The following is a 19,765-nucleotide window of genomic DNA, read 5'->3' as shown; positions in this document are numbered from 1 at the left end:
TTGCGGGCAAACAACTGAGGAAATCAGTATTAGGAAGTAAAAATTAGTAAGATGCTAAGCATTAGCTATGACCAGCTAACCGGTGATTTTAAAGAAGGCAAACCCCTAATCCACCTAAGTTATGGACCAATTTATCAAAGACGAGATCATTCATTTTATTAACTTAATTAACTTCTTTTTTTTTCTTTTGATTACATTGACTACAAATCTATCTTTAGGCCAGATATCCTTGTTTGGGTTGGTCAAATATTTTGCAATCCATACCCTGCTTATTTACCACATATTATTTATATATATATATATATATAGAGAGAGCTTGCATATATTCTAGCATGTTAGCATTAGCCTAAAGCAGCCATTGTATATAGTTACACACAGATCGATTTTTATTATCTTGGCCAAATGGGCAGCAAGAACAGAGTTCCACCAATGAAAGACAGAATGATAGGGAAATTATACACAATAACACAAATGAATAAAAACATTTAGATTTTTAAATAACATATAGTATTAGTGTCCTGTTCCTTTAAAATTGATGTAATAAGATTGTCATAATGATATCAGTCAAGTTCAGTTCAAGTTAATTTTGTTGATTATTCCAGGAGAAACCATTTCTATTCTGACCTGAGGAACTGCCATTTGAATGCTTTGTTAGGAATGCAAGCAATCCTGCATTTGCTTATGCATATGTAAGCACAGAGGTAAAATGGAAGGAGCCTAATAATATTATATAAGAGATAAAAAGGAAGTTCTGTTGGACCTTTGCACATCTCTCTAACCTCAGCTGTCATTTAGGTGTTTAATAAGAGCTTTTGCAGAGGCGAAGCCTTGTTCTCTTGTCTCTCCCCTGCATTCATATTCACCTCATGTCGGCTCTTTCTTTTAAAAAAGAAAAACAATCATTTACGTTTGTCCCTGGGGTTCCACCATTTAATTGCAATGTGTAGGTGCTGTGATATTTTTAATAGCATTGAGCTCCCCAGTCTGTGACGCTGCAGCGATCAGCCAGTTAAACTACAGGGGAAGCAATGGAAATACAGGAAGGTGGTAGACACAGACTTTGGGGAATTTATTCCTGCTGCTGCTACAGCTTTAAGCAAAGGCTGTCACAGGAGGTGTAGAGTTAAAAGAATGAAGAAAAAACACGAGAAGGAGATGGTTTTTAGAGAAAAACAGGTGAGGTCACATGGATTTTGAAAGGAGCTCTGTGGATGTTTAGGCAGCATGAAGCTGAAATAATGGAGAAAGAAAGAGGAAATGAGGATTTACCTGCAAGATTTTGCATCATTAGATGACTGGGGTACTTTCTGATGACAGAAATCCTATAAACTTTTCTTTGGATATGAGAAAGATTGAGAATTATCTTGAACATATTCATCCTTTGACTGACAGTTAAGATAATTTATGTCCAGTGCTTTAAAAAAAAGCAGAGTCAAACGGATGAAAATAAGTATAAGATAATCTGTCCTGGTCCTGATGTAGCCCTCTCCTTTGGCTGAATTAAGTATGTGTCCCCTTTAGCTGCAGGAGGCGCACACTGTGTCCTTCTCTACATGCAGCAGACTTACTCTGTGCATTAGTAACACCAGGATTTTGGGAAGCCTAATAAATATACAGTGTTTTAGATTATGAGGAGTTAAAGTTTACATGATTTTAAAATTTAGTTTAAACTGGAAAATATCTCATCAGCTCACCTAATGTTTTTTGGGGGCTTTTTATGACAGGAAGCATAACTATACACTAAAATGCACAAACTTCCTTTTAACATGTATAGTTATTATGTAAAAACTAAATGTAAATCCCATATCATTAAAATGATGATTAACTAGGATTAAAAAGGCTTTATTCTCATAAGCGCTGTAAGAAATAGGTCTATATGCAATTATTGTGGCTCGTTCCCTTGTATAAACCAAGCAAGTCTGAGTTGCAATGCAGAAAATAATCAAATAAAACTTACAGAAGTTCATATTTTAAGTAATCTAAAGGTTTGCAAGTGTCTCTGCTTTCCAACACAATCACATTATTGTAATCAAGATCAGATTTTTCTTTGAATCAAACTTAGTCAGCTGACGGTAAATCTAAAGATTTTAAAATCTTATTGGAGTTTCAGGATAAATGTTAAGATGCACAGGGATGCCAGCAATTGTGCCATCTGTTATTTTCTCAAAAGGTTTATCAACACTGCATTTCCTCCTCCCTGAATCAATTTTAATACTTCGGCGTGGAATTACACCACAGCAATGAAAAAGAAATCAATTTGTTCGAATAATCTTTGCACATCTCTACAAGAAGGATATTAAATCTGTCTGTTTATGATATTTACTTGGTTTTAATAATAGCTGCCATCATAGTAGGTCCTGCAGTTTATCCACTTAAACATTGCAATGTAAAAGGACAATACTTTAGAAGAATGCAAAGGCAATAGAGGCTGTTGTAGAGTCTTTCCTCCTTCCTGATTTCTTATGTTTTTGCATGTTGTCAATCTTGAGTGTTTCATAACATCAAACAAATTCAAATATTAGTCAAAGACAACTCAAGTAAATGCAAATTATGCTTTTTATTAAAAAGATAAATAGATAATCCATACCTTCAAGGCCATGTGTAAAAAAAAGTAAGGGCAAGTGATGGGTTCGGTCATCCATTACTGCAAAGACCACAGTCAAGTGTTTGCGATAGTTTTTGCAATGACTGATTTGCATTTCTGTATAGGTGTCTTTGGCCCTCTCGTCTTCTCAGCATAGTTGCTTTTCAGCCACATTGGAGGGGTGTTGAGCATGCACTACCTTTTTAAGGCCACGCCTTCTCAATAGGATTCAGTTCCAGACTTCAACTTGGTTCCTCCAAGTTTTAATGTAGTTTTTCTTCAGCCATTCACTGGCTGTTGACCCTAAGCTCATTTCAGCTTGAGGTCACAAGAGATGGCCAGACATACTCCCTTAGGATCTTTTGTTAGACAGTTATTTTTACAGAACTATTTTTTTACAGCAGGTGTTACATCCTGAAGCAGAAATGGAGCTCCAGTCCATCACACTTCCACCACTTTATTTGACTTTTAGTATAATGTTTGTTTCTGCATTATAGTTTTCTTTATACATCAATGGGGCACACACCTTAGAAAGTCTTTGAATAATAATGTGGTTTTATCCAAGCAGCCATTTTTGCCCAGTTTCTTTCTTTTGGTGAAGACCCGCACCTCTTTGGATATAGGTTCGAGGTCTTTACTTACCTCTTAGATTAGTCATCGCTGTGGTCTTTGAGTAAATTTGTTTTTAATATTTATGGATAATGGCTTTCACTGCTGTTCAGTTGAGTCCCAATACTTTGGAAATATCTGTGTGACCCCCTTTCAAAGTGATGCTTAATTACTTTATTTTTTCCTGAAGTTCTGTGGGTCTTGACATAAGGTCTAGCTTTTAAGCATATTATTGTGTACTTCAGTTTGTCTGGCAGCTCCTATTGAAACCATTTATTTATAGGTAATAGTTGTTGCAGTAATTCTGCCCGGATAATGCTAGAAAAAGTGAACTTAGGGGGAAAAAATACATTTTTGTTGCGTTAACATGGAGGTAATAACCTTTTCACATAGTCAGGTATATCCGGATAATTTTTTTCTCCTTTATTACTATTTAATTGTATTTAATGTTATGAAAAACTTAAGGTTGACACAAGTAAATAACAAACACAAAGGGGACAAACACTTTTTACAACACTGTGTGTTAACACATACCTCCATTTCACCTAAAATGCATGCCCCTACAAAACCAACACCTACATCAAGAGGTAAAAATCTAGCAACACTCAAAAACCCCTGAGGCAAGATTTACCATTGTTAACGTCTGCTCCACCATGCAGCCTCTGAAGGTTATTGCTGAATTTATGTTAAATATATGTCATAATAATGTTAGAAAGTACAGAATCGGTTTTTTAGATCTAAAATTTTTTTTTTTTTAGTTTTCCTAATTTTACAACTTTAAAAGAAGCTTTATCTTTTATTACTTTTTGTAATGAGACTGGTGTATTTCATAAAGAAGAAAGGTCAGTTAAAAAGATTTTTAAATCTACCAGAAGATTTAAACCTCAAAACCATCCACTTTATATGTTATTACTAGCCATCTTAAGACTCTGACAGACCATCAGTGATCTTGATGGCTCGTGTAGTTGAATCTGAAGTGTTTGTTCTCTTTGTCACTGTTTTACCTGCTACCTATTTTCTCCATATGGCTAATTAATTTCATATCATTGAGCTTTAAATACTGTAACTTCATTCTCAAACTGTGTTTAAGAGATTTTAAGGTTAAGTTAAAGTGGTATGAGATTACCATTCTTAAAAATTTTAAATTAAGTGCGTAAACTTTCTGATAATTAGTTTAACAAGTCTTAATGCTGTCCACATTTATAAGTTACAATTTCTAAGGTCTTGGTCAACCAGCAAGGATAAAGATATTTGCCTCCCCCATGTGGCAGAATCAAAGTCCTAAATGTAAACTGATGTAAAAGCAAGGAAGTCTCCCTGAAGATCAAAACTCCCATGGGCTGATGTCATTGGTTAATGAAGGCAGAAACAAGCTTGTAACACTATAGGAAAAGCTGGATGGGAGGGAGATGAAGGAGAAAAACAGGTTTAATGAGCAACAGAGAGAGAGCCCATTGGTGCAGAATTAGATGCAGAGGTACCCAGCTTCTTAGATAGATAATTCAGTAAAAGTGATATTTCTGCAAAAAATAAACATCAACAGACACTGGTGTTGATCGCTGTACACTGGTCATAATAATTCTTTTAGCAACTCAGCCAGCTATAAATATTGTGAATCTTCCCCTTATTGAAAGCTGCAAAAGAGCAGGGGATCTCATCATCCTCATCTATGTTCCAGGCTCCTTCAGTACCATCTTCATCTCTGTGCCCATATGGATTGGTGCGGGGATAAGAAAGGCCTTAAATGGGTTTTGAAGGTTTCCTCTCAGGCAGAGTTATTTTTTTGGGTTTGAGCTGCTGAGCACAAATGAAAACAGAAATAGAGAGAGAGCTATTTGGTGTAAACGTATAGAGTTGTTATTTTTAACCTTTGGCTCTGAAAAGAAATGGTTACGGCCTGAGAGCACAAGGGTACGGTTTTGATAGACTAACAAAACAATTTGAGGTAAAGAGTCTGGAGAGAACTAATACTGTTGATTAAAAACACACAGCACTCATTGATCTTAGGCTGTAGATGATCCCAGTAGAGGAAGATTCTTGGTATTCATAATTAGGAAAGAAGTGAATTGTCTATGAGAGCTAAGAGAGTATATCTGCCTGAAGTGATAGGCTGGCATGATGCGTTACCTTACATGTCGATGCATTAAAACATGCACTAGTTTTAGTGCACTTCACATTTTAGAATTTGTCCTCTGGGTAATTTTCTTGATAATATCCCACATGGATTTTAATCATGTCTCTACAGTATGAGAATAACTTGAAATTTTAATGTTATGATTGAATATGGTCAATTTTAGTGTTTAATATGATAAATCCTTTTTTATATTCAGTCTTTTAATTAATTTCCATCTTCAGCAAGATCAGTATGTACCAGTCTGCTAGAGCTTTAGCACCTTAATCTGAAGGATCTATAACAGTTGTGCACATAAAAGACAATTAAATTCCACCCTGTGGATCAAAGTTATTTTTTCTAATATTATTAGCTAGCAAATATTCTATGCAAGCAGTCCATTGTTACATTGCATCACTGATTCTCAATGATTGTCATCTACTATGTTATGCAGCTATTGCAGAGCCCACACCTATTAAGTAAAGGTCTAGAATTTGGGGCTCTATAGGAAAGGTTTTTTGGTTTTCTTTAAAAAAAGAGGAAAAAAAGATATCATACTATAATTTGAACATCAATAAATGTTCATTGCTGCTGGAAGCTATATGGATCTTACTCTCATCTGCTATTTCTAAATATGTTAACTAGAACTTAAATCTGATCCGAATGGGAATCCAAGTAAACACAGCTGTAAAATCTACACACAAAAAAATTTAAATTTTTGGCCGAAACCAAAAACAAAATTTGGGAAACCAGGGATTAAAACCGAAACACCAAAACAAATTGAGTCAAATATTACAACCATAGCATTTTGTTCACTGTAATGTGTACTAACCCCCTAAAAACTCATCTTATTTTTTTTTAACTCAAGACACTCCAAGAAATCCATTACAACTATCAAAATTGTTAGTGGATACTAGTAGAAAGTGATGCTTTCAAGCTGAAGGAGGAGTCCCATCATACTTGATGGGCTTATGGGTCCTGGGGCAGCTAGTGAGTACCGTCAGGTCAAGTGTTCCTCTGCTCGGGCTGTTGCAGAGGCTAAAACTCTGGTCTGGGAGGATTTTTGAGAGACCATGGAGAATGACTATCGTTCAATCAAATTTTCATGCCCCTATGGGGGGGGGACAGGGCTTCGCTAACACTGTTTTCGGTGGTGGCAGGTAGCTGTTGACCTTGATTTATTCATTTTTAGGAAGTGGAAGAAATATTTTAATGATCTTCCAACCCTGCTGACATGCCTTGCCTGGCAGAAACAGAGACTGAGTGCTTAGAGACAGACTTGTTCATTGCTGAAATTATGGAGGTGGTAAGAAAAGAAAAAAAAAACTCCATGGTGTCAAAGAACCCACTCTGAGTACCTTAGGTCTCTGGATGATTTTGGACTATCAAGGCTGACACCCCTCTTCAGCATTGCGTGGCGGTATTAGAAAACTGGACTGGTGGTCTCCCTCCATAAAAATGGGGATGAAAGGAAGGCAATGTGACGGTACTGGAGAGTAAAGTCCTGCTTATTGTCAAACCTCGGCCGAAGGAAGGCAGCATGGTTTTTGTCCTGCCCATGGAACACTGGACCAGTTCCACACCCTCTGCAGGGTGCTAAAAGGTTCATAGGAGTTTGCCAAACCAGTTTCACACATGTACCAGTTTGAAGACATTCAGCCATAACCCTTGTGTTGCCCTGTGGGGTCATTCTAGCACTTTGGAGTCACTTATACCAGGAGATGGCTGGTCTCTATATTAGCGGAGCAGGAGTTTTGTCTGTACTGCCAGCATAAGGTTGACCACGTTCCCAATTTTTGACTCTGGAAGGACTGTTTTCTGTGATCGGTCATGTTGATAAACTTTTTGACCAAATTTCTAGATGCAGCGAAGGCCGCAAGTGATTTAATTTAGAGACCAGCAGACTACGTCCCTGCATTTTGGGAATGTGGTTCTGCTAGCTCCCACCAGCCAAGACCTACGTATATCATGCTTTGCAGCATTTTAAGGCCGAGTGCAAATCTGGGCCCTGACCAAAAGAGCGAGTTCCCAAGTTACCCAGTTAGCCAAGGCTTTGACATCTGTTCTAGATGCCCGCTGGATGCCTCACGTTAGCAGGTGTTTCAGACAAGTCCAACCAGGAAGAGGCGCAGGACTTGCCAAAGGGACCATCTCTCAGGGATTGCTCTGGAAGCCCTTGGGCTTTCCCCAAAGCAGTTAAAGGCGGTTTCTGCTGAGATGGAAGTCTGAGAGTCTCTTCTGAACCCACTTCCAGTCCTAGATAACTGGAATATGAGTCTTAGTACCTTATATATTCATTACAAAACGTATACTTTTGTTTGATGTGTTTTTCTATTTTGCGGCACAGTTTAACTTTTACAATATCGTTTTCTATTATTCTGTCTAAGCTTTCTTCTGTGAAATTGTTTTGTCACTGTTGCACTTCATTGTTGAATTTCCCCTCTTTGGGACAATCAATTTATCTCTCTGCTCCTAGCGGAGCTATGATATTCTGTATTGGTCTTTAAACCGCTGATCCTTTTGATTTTTTCTTTTCTGATATCTTAACTCTTAAACAATTCATCCACAGACCTGTTAGCATTAAGGTTTAACAAGGTTTCTCTAGACATGCTAAGTCCTTAAAAGCACTTCACATTTCTACGTCTATTGCAGTTTTTTTTTTCCACATAGCCCCCAAGAGGATTTTCTATCATTGTATTACACAGGAAAATATAAAAATGCATTTCATTAGATAAAACTTTCTAAATCACCAATCTAAGATGTGCATGCTCAGTGTCTTGTGTGTTGGCTAATATTCCTCTCTCCTCCCCTGTTGTTGTATTTCGGCTCTGCTCTCATCCGAGCTGTGGGCTTCAAAGGGAATGCCTCGTCTCTTCTCTCAGCCTCAGTCTTGTGAAAAGCTTTTCCCTGCATGCTACTTGCTCCGCATGAGCCCATGCTTTAGGCTGTGTGATGCCCGTGCAAGCCGGATTACGTCACAGTTGGGGCATTGAGGGCTGCCACCGCCACATGGGGCTTGGGTTTTGACAATTCAGGGCCAGATGAACAATAAAGGGCCATGACATTTTTAGTTCAGCAGTTAAGTCACGACTCATAACAGACGTATGTGGAGCATACAGCAGTAATATAATGGAACAACTGACCCTCCTTTCTTCTACCTGCATTTAAGAAAACCAGATCGAAATATTGAGCTTTTTATCTTTTTCAACCAAAAGCCTATCAGAAAATATCAATTCATCACTGATCAAATGAACAGGAGGAGGCTGTGACACAAAAGTAAAAATGTGTTCTGGAGGAAACCATTGAATAAACCAACGGTTATTCTGCAACACACTTGGTTTGCACTTTGTTCTGTCTTTAGTCATGTAACACATCACTTTATTAGTATGCAGTCTCTTCTTCTTTATCATCACCTTTAAGATAAGGTTTTAGGATAATGAGTTGACTATGTTAGAGGAAGTTTACATTTCTGAAGTCTTGCATTATTTGCAATACAATGCAATATTTGTTTAGCTTAAATAGAAATAATGCAGTGACTCGTGTTTTATTTATGACTGTTTTAAAAGAGTAAAACCAACCTATCAGTGAGATCGTACAAAAGAAAATATTTAACATAAACTGTTTGTAGGTAAACGGCAGACTCAAGAACTGCAAGAATTTAAAGGTAGAACGTTCAGAGATTTTCAATTTTTGGGGGGGACAAAGTGCAGTTTTGATGCTCATACTTCATTGTATGAAAAAACATCTTTGTGTGCTTTGTAAGTTGTGAGTTTTGGTCCATTGTAAACTTAAGGTAAAAACCCCTGGATTTTTATAATTTCTAATGAATGTTAGAAAAGATTTTACTCCTCTCTATTAAGTCCACCTTTAACACTTTCAAACCCATGGTGCTTGAATTGGTTTCTTAGATTATACAGAAATTATTCTGAGCATGGTTGCACTACAGCCTCTTAATTAACACCTTGGTTATTTAATCCTCAGCGTATTTTCAAGGTGAATACTTTAGAGAATTTAAAGATGTCATCAAGTTAGATTTGTCATTTCATAGGCTCTTAAGATGCACCATGATTTTTTTGCATTAAGTTGATATATGACACTTCTGTATTAAAAAAGGGAAAGAAAAACAAACAAAATTTACCATGCAGAAGGTGAAGCAAAATCTTGTGTCATTTACCTTATTTTCCCACTTTGGAACAATAAAGGATATTTCTATATTCTGACCTCTGCATCCTAGAAACGCTCTGCAATCCGCTTCTGCCAATGTAGTACTGAAGGATTGAAATGTTTATTTATTTTTTTTTTTTGCAACATTCAGACAATTAAATCTCTTACTTTTGAGAGGTAAGCAAGAAAATGATTAGCAATGTAGTTTCTTTTGATTTATTTTTTTATTTTTTTGAATACCAGCAAGAGGACAGGAGTGTTCTAAGGCCATGGTTCTCTACCAGAGAAGTTGCAGTTTACGTTCCAACCCCACCCTATTAAGCAGCTCAGATATGCTTCCCCCAAAGGATTGCTGTACTCTGCCAAATACGAACCAAACCCAATCTTATTCCCATATGCAGCCCATATCTGACTTTTTCACAACAGTCTTAGCCCAATTCTAGTGTTGTTGTCTGGAAAATATTATAATAGCATTTTTTCATATGAAATACTAAATCAGATGTGTAACATGTAGCATTGTAAAAACGTACTTACTTTTACGTTACTGCCCTGGCTCTCGCTGCAAGTCCATGAACTTAAGAGTGTTGTTGTTGTTCAGGTTGATTTTCTAGATTGAAGCGCAGAGATTCCCTCTGCAGAGGTGTTTTTAAGGGATCTCTCTCTGCAGCTAAGAGCCCAAGAGCATTCCACCAGTCTTTCAAAATTAAACACAAACCAACTCTTCTGTGACAAAGAACAACATTTCTGACTTATATAATCACAGCAAACTCCTCACAGGAAAATGTAAAAACATTTAAAGGGTTTCATTTGTCACTTCTGATGTAAGAGAATAGGATAGATGGCTCCTACTAGGATTAAAACCCACTTATACCCAAACATTTGTCATCGTTTTACAATATTTATTCTTTAAAGCTGTATACAGTCACTTTAAGGTTTGCACATATTTAATAAAATTAGAACATATAAAGCATGCCATCATTTTCTAGAAATGTATGTTAGTTACGCATAGGGCTTGTGATTGCTTTCATTGGCACCACATAACATAAATGGTTGAAAAACATACCTAAGTTTTGCAGTTGGTTATGCAAAAAATGCAATTTATATGCAGGAGGTATTAACAACAACTAGATCTTCTAAAACATTTAATACTAGTGAGATAAAAAATAATAGAGCATTTCCATATACTTAAATTTTTGCAGGAGTAAATGACCACCGTTATTTTAGAATTGTATAAATATCATCTTTAACTGAATATTTGCTCTTATGTTGTTACAAATCTTGTTGAATGCCCTTCTGCTTACACTTCACTGCTTACAGTCCAACACTGGCATTGTGGAGTGACCAGGATATTTCTTACATACCTTTTCCTCATGCAGCGTACTGTGAGCTGCAGCTTGAAGCCTTCAGTCTGTGATGTTAAGCCAGAGGAGCTTGTTTAGGATTGGGCTCTTGGTTCCTGCTGTGACTGCCAGTATTTGAAGTGCTTTGCTGCCTTCCTACTCGAGGACCATAGGAGTCACCAAAACATTAAATGTGTCTGAAGGTTCAGATCAGTTTTGGCAGGACAGATGCAAAGTGCTGGGGGGAAAAAAATTCTGCGAAAACAGTTACTTTTAGGTTTAAGTTCTTTAAATACTTCTGAATCTGGCTGATTTTCTGCTTTTCTCACTTTTTTGTGTAAGTGTGTGTGTGCGCTAGTTAGGCAGTGGTGCAGGAAGCTGTTGCACTAATCTTCATTTGACTTGCAACATGTGGCAGCGAGAGCCTTCTGAAATCTCCAACAGATTGTACGGGTTGTGTTTTGGGGAGTGAACACATGCTGTTTTGTGTAAAACGGCTGTGTGAGAACACAGGTCCAGGTAGAATTAAATTAAAGGCCTTAATAACGGCAAAGTGAAGCAGCACTCCACAGATTGTAGCCCAATTATTTTCAGTAATCTAATATTTTAAGCTTTTTTTCTTTAATTGTGATTAAAATTCACCTTCTGTCTGTGTTATAACTGAGAGCAGCCCTGCTGTGTGCTGTCTGGGATTGTTTTTTGTGTTTAAAATTGCTTTTTTGGCTGCCATGTCGTCCATGTGTTTTAGGAGCTGGGATGGTGGTGGACTGGGAGCAGGAAACTGGTCTCCTCATGACGTCAGGAGATGTGAGAGTCATTCGGATCTGGGACACGGACAGAGAGATGAAAGTCCAGGTACAAACTAGTTCATTGAGACCATTTATCTTAGTTGTATATACACATTTTCAGGGTTTCTAAACAAGGTACAAAAGTCTAGAATTTAAAATTAAGCTCCAGGTTTGGATCAATTTGGAGAAAGAAACTGTGCAGTGAAATATTTGTATCTTTAAACTTAATTCCTATCTGGGTTCCTTCAATCCAAACATGTCTTTCCTTTTTTATTAATTCACTACTTTTGCTCCTTTCTTCATGTGCTTTCTACCTTTTTATTTTAGTCCTCAATCTTTACTCTTCCTGGCTCATTTTCTTCTTTCCTTCTATGATTTCTTTCTATCTTGCGTCCTTAATTCTACACTGGTTTTGTTTCATCCTTTCTATCTTCCACCCTTCCTAGTGATTTCTCTATCTCCTTCGTCTTTACCTCTGTTCCTTTTTGTCTCCTCCCATTTCCATAGATCTATTGTTTCTTTTGTCTCCGTCTTTTTTTGCGGCCTTCCTGCTCTTTTTTAAACTCTTTTATCTTGTCTCTCCATCTTTCTTTGTGCCATTCCATCTTCTATTCCCTTTTTTCCTGTCGTATCGTTCCTTCCTTATACTTGATAAACCAGATCCAGTCTATGTAGAAGTTTGATTTCTTCAATTTAACGGATCTAACAGACCTCAGTTTGCTAATTATTGTTATGATGGATGGACTTCATAGTACAAATGACCTGTCGCTACATACTGAGTCCAACTTCAAATAATTTTGTAGGCATGATTGATGATTTCATAATGAAAGGTTAGCGTAAAATTTGTGTTACCTTTTGAAAGATTGACAGAAGGACCTCTCTCTGTGTGTGTGTGTGTGTGTGTGTGTGCGTGTGTGTGTGTGTGTGTGTGTGTGTGTGTGTGTGTGTGTGTTGGGGAACCAGGACATCCCTACAGGTGCTGACAGCTGCGTGACCAGCCTGTCCTGCGACTCGCAGCGCTCGCTCATCGTAGCTGGTCTGGGTGACGGGTCGGTACGCGTGTTTGATCGCAGGATGGGCCCGAGTGAATGGTAAAACAATCCCTTTCACTAGTATTTTCACGCCATTGATTCCTCAAATTATTTAATCAGGATTTATGACTTAATATCCTCTCCCTTTCAAAGAAAAAACTGCCGCTTTTTTTATTTCAGTTCAAGGCGGAGGAGACGTGGTAGCTTTTGTCCACATTTATTCCCTCTGAATCTAACATTATTCACCAATCTATATTTATTGTTCTTAAAGTGCTGTGAATCTGCCTCTGGGGTTGTCACTTCTTTTAATGGACCGTGGCGACACAGACTCCTCCCTCAGCTGCTAAAACATTATTTTAATTTCAGTCCCTGAGGGCGACAAAAAAGCAGCTAAAATGTTGAAAGCCCAATAAATCTTTAGGAAAGAAAGTAAATGTAATGGTTCCCTCAGGCCCGCAGTAACATGTCTCAGGAGTTATGTTTCTCCTGCTAAGTTAAGCTAACAGGGGTCAAACATGAGATGCGTTGGAAGAAATCTTAAACACACCTTTGTTTTACAGCATAACCTGCTACGTTATACTTTCTCAGCATTTTATTTTTTCTATTGTTGGTTTAATAGGAGTCTCTGTATGCTTTGTTTTTACGGTTGAGACGCTGTAGTTTTGCAATCCATAATTTATATAATGCTGTTTCACTGTATGGATTTAGTAATTCAGATTCTGAACAGCACCAAAGTCGTGATGAGGCACATTTCAGTTTGCTCTCTCACAGGAAGGCTGAGGCTGGATGCTTCAACCCTGAAGGCACACTGCCATCATGTGGCGCCCTGCCTTTACTGCCTGATACATTAAGAAACTATAATGTATAGAGCTTAGTTTAAGCTTTATGTAATGCTGTATTCTTTTTTTTTAATGCACCACCTTGCTCTCATAGACCAAAGATAAAGATTGATCTACAGAAAGTTGTATAAAATGACTCAAAAAGCTTGATTAGCATTTGTGTTTTCTCACTTCAGAGAATTACATAATTCAAATCCTGGTAAACAATTTGCTAGATACCACCCTAGATACATCTGCCCACCTTTAGCAGTGACAGGGAAGCTGGTTTAAAGTTCTGGGAAGAACTAAACACAGAAGTTCTTGAAGAAAGCAAACCCATGAAACAGGGGCAGATGTTTACCCTCCAGCAGGACCTAGAAATACAACCAGAGCTTTATAGAATGGTTTGGATCAAAACGTAATCCATGTCCAGATCTAAATCTAACCAAGAATAAGTGGCTACACTTAAAAGCTGATGTTCAAAGTTGCTCTTTATCAGATCTTACTGAGCTTGAACAAAAGGGAAATAATCTGTTATGTCTGCATGTTATGTTTCTGCAGTCGAGTGATGACCTACAGGGAACATGGAGCCTGGGTGGTTAAAGCTCACCTGCAGAAGGAGACGGACGGAAACATTATCAGTGTCAGGTAAACCTTTTAACATGTTTACTTCCCTCTCTTTGCCGCGGCTGCACTGACTCTCATAACACCTCCTCTCAGTGTTAACGGAGATGTTCGGTTCTTTGAACCGCGGACGCCAGACTCCATTAATGTGTTGCAGACTGTAAAGGGATTAACAGCCTTGGATATACACCCACAGGCCAACCTATTCGCCTGGTGAGTTTTTTTTTGTATGGTTACAAAGCTTCTACAGTTTCTACCGTTTTATGATGAGAAGTTTACAATCTATTCATATGTAACCCTGTCAAGCTCCTTTTAACCTGAGAACCTTTTGTTTATTTGACTGTTGTGGCTGCAGTGGATCAATGAACCAGTTCATAGCCGTGTACAACGCTAACGGTGACGTGATCAGCAATATAAAGTACTATGATGGCTTCATGGGGCAGAGGATCGGTGCTATCAGCTGTTTAGCCTTCCATCCACACTGGGTAAGGCATAAACATCACCTTTTCTGTGTGTACATGTATATGGGAGCTATAGCAGCAACTTTCCATTGCTAACTTTTTAATAAAAAAATCAATGAGGCTCCTTAAATCTCAATTTTTATAACTATTGACCACCATAAAGCTAAAAAAAAAAAAAAGATTTTCTTTTCCTGAGTATGATTTTTTTGCCATCACTGTCTTGTAGTGAGGCCTTTCACATCTTTGCTGTGTGAATGTAGAATATTTTATGTATTTTAGTGTGTTATTATAGCATTATTAATGCAGTTATAGCCTCAACTGTGAGATTAACCCTCTTAAATATCCACATACTATATTAATCTAAAAAGGGAGCAATTGAAATTTAAAAAGGAATTTGTTTAGATGTCTTGTTTCAGTCTTTTTTTTTTTTTTGTAGGAGTGTTTCCATGAACCATCTAATTGCACAAATTATTTTTGCACAAATACTTTAACAAACTGAAACACTACAACCAAGTTTTTACGCTTCAATGATTTGTCCACATCGAAAGGAGCCAGTAGAGGTGGCTTGGGCATCTGGTTAGGGTGCCTCCTGGACGCCTCCCTGGTGAGGTGTTCCAGGCACGTCCCACTGGGAGGAGACCCAGAGGGAGACCCGGGACACGCTGGAGGGAATATGGGATTCCCCTGGAGGAGATAGCCTAAGTAGCTGGGGAAAGGGAAGTCAGGGCCTCCCTACTGAGGCTATCAGCACGGCGACCCGACCCCAGATAAACAGAGGAAGATGGAGTAATTTAATGGAAATTATGCAATTGTGGATATTTGCATTTATTTAATTTGCAAAACATTTGCAATGGAAATGAAGCTATTGTATCAATTGATCTAACCATTATGAATTTGACTTTTTGTTCAGGTACATTTTGTTTTTCATCAAATGTTTTCTTTATTTCTCTTCTTTCTACCTTGTTATATGCTCATACATGCAAACATGTTTTTAATCCTCAGTTTTGTTTCCCTTTCAGCCCCACTTGGCTGTTGGAAGCAACGACTACTACATGTCCATCTATTCAGCAGAGAAGAGGCTCAGATAACACACCAGCACAGCTCCTCTTTCTCCTACCCCTCACCCCCCTACACTCATGAATTCAGACCCTGAGCCTCGAGCACTTGGATGTAAAGGATGTTTGTTTTTTGTACATATGCAATTCACCTCCGTGAATGTTCAAGTGATAGCTGCTGACAAAAACTCATGCTACAAATGTCTCTATACATATATATATATATATATAATAATTATTATGATGATGATTGTTTATTCATATTCTTATTATGAGGCTAATGATTGTAGGCTTGGCTGTGCTGAGGACTCTGTGTGTATATAATTAGTAGAAGAAGAGGTTCTATTTTAAAGAAGCCCCACACATGGCTCCCTGCAGCTCTTCCTGGCTGCACAGCAACCATCACTACCTGAATGAACTGTGAACCATCACCCACACAAGCCCACAGTGGGGTCACACAGTGTTGAAATAGACCCACTGAAACCGGACACATGGACTAATACCAGCCCGCTGGCGCTGGACCCCCTCATGTGTTTATGATCACGTATCAGATCCAGACTCACCGCAAAGAGATGCAGCTTTACTCCCTGGAGGTTTAAAAGGACTAACCCGGTGGTGATAGACTGATCTCTCTCTCGTGTGACAAAGGTTAAGAGGGATTATTTTCCTGTGTTTGTGTTGTATATCATAGATGTGCCCCAGTGTGAACCCTCATAGTTCAAAAGGACACCTGACCCAGTGTGCCAAACAGAATCAGAATAATCCACCAATTCACTGCACATTTCAAGTTTTTTTCACTCTCATCCACACCCACCTGGAGGTGGCTTAATACCTGGTTGCCGTGCAATGCAATAAGGCTGCGTTTGCTGCCCCTGCTTAAGCTCAGCAATACAAATACATTCAATCTTAGTTTGCACTGCTCTCTTTTCACCAGCTGTCAGTGCTACCCTCAATGGCAGAAAGGACATTAGGTGTTACTTCCCTGTCACTCTCTAAGCTCTATTTATTAATATAAACAAATCTCTCACCAAAACAGCAACAAAATGCTTTGCATAAGTACTCTGTTCTTGAAACCCCACCTTCTCTCCTGCTTTTGGAAGAACTTTATTTGTTATTTCTGAGCTCCAGCTTCCTTTGTTACGACTGTGATTTATGTTAGCTGCCTGTTTATAGCCACATGAGTCTGTGCTTTAGTGACGAAACCTTTTTTTTAGCACCTGCCATAGCTCAAAACCCTCAAAGTGCTTTAAAAAAGCTGGCCTAAATAGACAAAGACGAGATAAAGCAAGTACACGGGTCACATCATACAGCATAAAACTAGGTTTGAATTAATAGTTAAAAAAAGTTAATCCACTTCTTTAAAAAATATCAACAGAATTAAGAAAGGTAGAGGATAAATATGTTTTTACAATCGTTGGGCCGCTGCTATAAAGGGTTTTACCCCCTATGGTCTTAAAATGTGTTCTTGAAACCATTGGCAAACTTATGCCGCGTTCACACTGAAGGCGTTTATGGGCGTCAGAAACAGTAAAATGCAGAAATCTGGACACCGGGTCGGACACGATCGAACTCTGATCAAGTTGGTTTGACGCTTCGATGCTCGACGCTCTATTAGAGCAGATTTTAAAACTTAGAAAATATCTTTGCTTACAAAAAGGTTTCTGACAATGAAAGCCAATACACCAAATGCTGTTTGATCTCAGTAATTTCTCATGGACAATAAATACGTTTTTAATCTTGTTTAATTTCACCTTCTAGCAGTTATCATTAAAACTGCTAAAGTAGAAGTAAAGCATTAAATATTTAAGAACAGTAGAGCTGCACATCATCAGCATAGAAATGATAAGACACGTGGGAAAATGTCCTGATTTTGGACTTGCTGTAAAGAGAACCCTTACAGCGGATGCACCAGAGTCAGTTGACATGAAAATGTTCCCAGATATCTTTCTTTAGAGCAGTTTCTGTGACAGAGAGCTAATGCTATAATTTATTAAAGATCTTTTTTCTCTTAAAAAGAATTGGTAAATGACCTGTACTTATATATTGCCTTTTTAAGTCAGGGGACTCCAAAGCACTTTACACTAGATTTAGTCATTTACTCCCACATTGATGGTGGCCAGCTGTAGTGTAGCCACTGCTTCCCTGGGGCACACAGAGGCACCATCAGGGCCTCTGACCACCATTAGTATTAATACAGGTGAAGTTCTCTGGTTGCGAGATGAACTTCTGCATCCTAAAGCACTGTGGTCCCAAGAAATGAGTTGTTCCGCCTTTTCAAGATGGTTTTACATATTTTAATGATAGGCCTGTAATTTTTAGCTGCATAGGGTTCAAATTGCATTATTTAATTGTGGCTCATTAACAGGATGCTTGAAGGAGTTTGGAATCACACCCGTTAGAAGGGAAGCATGGTAAGTTTCTTTGTAACCCAGGCATATAGCACCGGAAAACGCTTTTAAACGAGAAAACGGGAAATTTGGTTTGTTAGGTAGATATTTTCATTTTATTAAGTCAGTGTCACCTGATCAAACGCATTCAGAGATGAAGAAAGTGGGAAACCAGAAATAAAGTTATGACTCAACACAGGTACAGTAGAGATCACAGGGAAACGACCCTTGATTTCACTCAGGAATCTAATGAAACCACCTCAAACAGCTGATCTCAGAGCAGTGAAGATGCTCAGGTTAGTCACATGTTGTTGAGATGAGTGTGTTTACTCTGAGGTTAGTTTTTTTTCTGTGGTGCCCTCTCACCAACAATGTGCCTCTTCCTCTGGGCCGCAGCTTTGCCTTCTTAGCTTCTTTTATTTTTGTCGCTATAATTTGTTTTTGAATTGCTTCCTTTTGCATCTTGTTTAGCTCAGCCTCAGTTTTCCATAGACACGACCCCATCCCCTCCTGCAACACGACTGCGAGTTTACTTTTCACTGCAAAAGACGTACTTAAGAGCCAGCAGTCATGACGACCACCAAACTATAGCATTGCACTGCTTCAGTGCTCTTTGGTTCACAAGGCATCAATAAAGTATTACTATATTCATCTCTAATTATTGTGCTTTGGGTTTTAGGATTTTAAACCTTGGGAGGAAAAAAAAAAGAGACTTGAACATGATAGTAAAAAAGTGAAATACAATCAGGTTTGTCTGTGACTGTAGACATCTTTACTGGTTTATAAAAGGAGAAATGAAATTGATGAAATAAACCAAATACAACCCTGACTCTTTCTGAATTGTTTCCTTATTTTTGATTTTTAATCATATATGAAAGTGGATCATGTTAAAGCTGCTGTGATGAAGCTTCAGAAAAAAACCTGTCTTGTCAAAGAATCTCCACCGAACAGGTTTTATTTCAATTCAGTTTATTTATATAGCGCCAATTCACAACATGTCATCTCAAGGCACTTGATCCAGATCATACGGTCAAATTGATTCAAAGTTTTCTATCTAAGGAAAACCAGTTGATTGCATCGACTCATTGACTTAAATGCAATCCTCCCTCTAAGCATGCTTGTAGCAACAGTGGAGAGGAAAAACTCCCTTTTAACAAGAAGAAACCTCCAGCAGAACCAGACATCAAATCAGCTACATTTGAACGAATGTCAAAGAATCCCAAGAGAATGTCTCATATGTGCAGCTCCAACATTAAGTGCAATTCTGACACAATGATAGAGATATAAATATAGATGCTCAATAAATACAATAAAAAGCATAACAAATGCAGCAAATAATAAAAATGTATAGTAAGGCATAAATATTTTTTCTAAGCTTTTGTATTATTCACGTTTACAATAACTACTTTATCATTATTATTAAATGTATATTTTTCTGTTTAAACTTAATATTTTTATTTTTCTCCTTTTTTTTTTATCCTATATATTTCCTAAATGCTATTTTTTTCTGTCCTCTTTACATTTCTGTTTGCATTACTACCTTATTTTTCAGAGGAGGAGGTCTTTAGGGGACAACTTTTGCCTCTTGGTTGGTTAGACTGGATGGAATCTACGTGCTACCAGGACAGGCTCACAGTGATTCTGAATAATGCAAACTAAGGACACCTGCTCTAAATGGCAATTGCTTCAGTGAGAGCAGTGATTCCTATCCAAATTGTGTTGGTAGTTAGAAAAGGTTTAATGGGTGGAACAAAATCTGTTTACATTTGCGCAGCAATCTTTGTAGCTCACCTG

At 38.0% G+C, this 19,765-nt stretch overlaps 1 protein-coding gene across 4 annotated transcripts in view; it reads left to right on the top strand.

Annotated features, from left to right (window-relative positions):
* The window catches only part of rptor (regulatory associated protein of MTOR, complex 1), a 214,629-nt gene extending 195,840 nt beyond the window's left edge, over positions 1-18,789 (top strand). For all 4 annotated transcript variants that reach the window (XM_015375832.1, XM_015375830.1, XM_015375831.1 and 1 more), the window contains 6 exons: positions 11,556-11,662; positions 12,559-12,686; positions 14,006-14,092; positions 14,165-14,281; positions 14,424-14,553; positions 15,549-18,789. In XM_015375832.1, the coding sequence (XP_015231318.1) occupies positions 11,556-11,662; positions 12,559-12,686; positions 14,006-14,092; positions 14,165-14,281; positions 14,424-14,553; positions 15,549-15,617 (638 nt within the window). In that variant the 3' untranslated portion in view covers positions 15,618-18,789. The remainder of the gene's footprint in view (positions 1-11,555; positions 11,663-12,558; positions 12,687-14,005; positions 14,093-14,164; positions 14,282-14,423; positions 14,554-15,548) is intronic.
* Positions 18,790-19,765: the final 976 nt, after the last annotated feature.

The sequence above is a fragment of the Cyprinodon variegatus genome, unplaced genomic scaffold, assembly GCF_000732505.1.
Source record: "Cyprinodon variegatus isolate N-32 unplaced genomic scaffold, C_variegatus-1.0 Scaffold126, whole genome shotgun sequence".
Lineage (NCBI taxonomy): Eukaryota > Metazoa > Chordata > Actinopteri > Cyprinodontiformes > Cyprinodontidae > Cyprinodon > Cyprinodon variegatus.
This window is presented reverse-complemented; position numbering and strand designations above follow the sequence as displayed.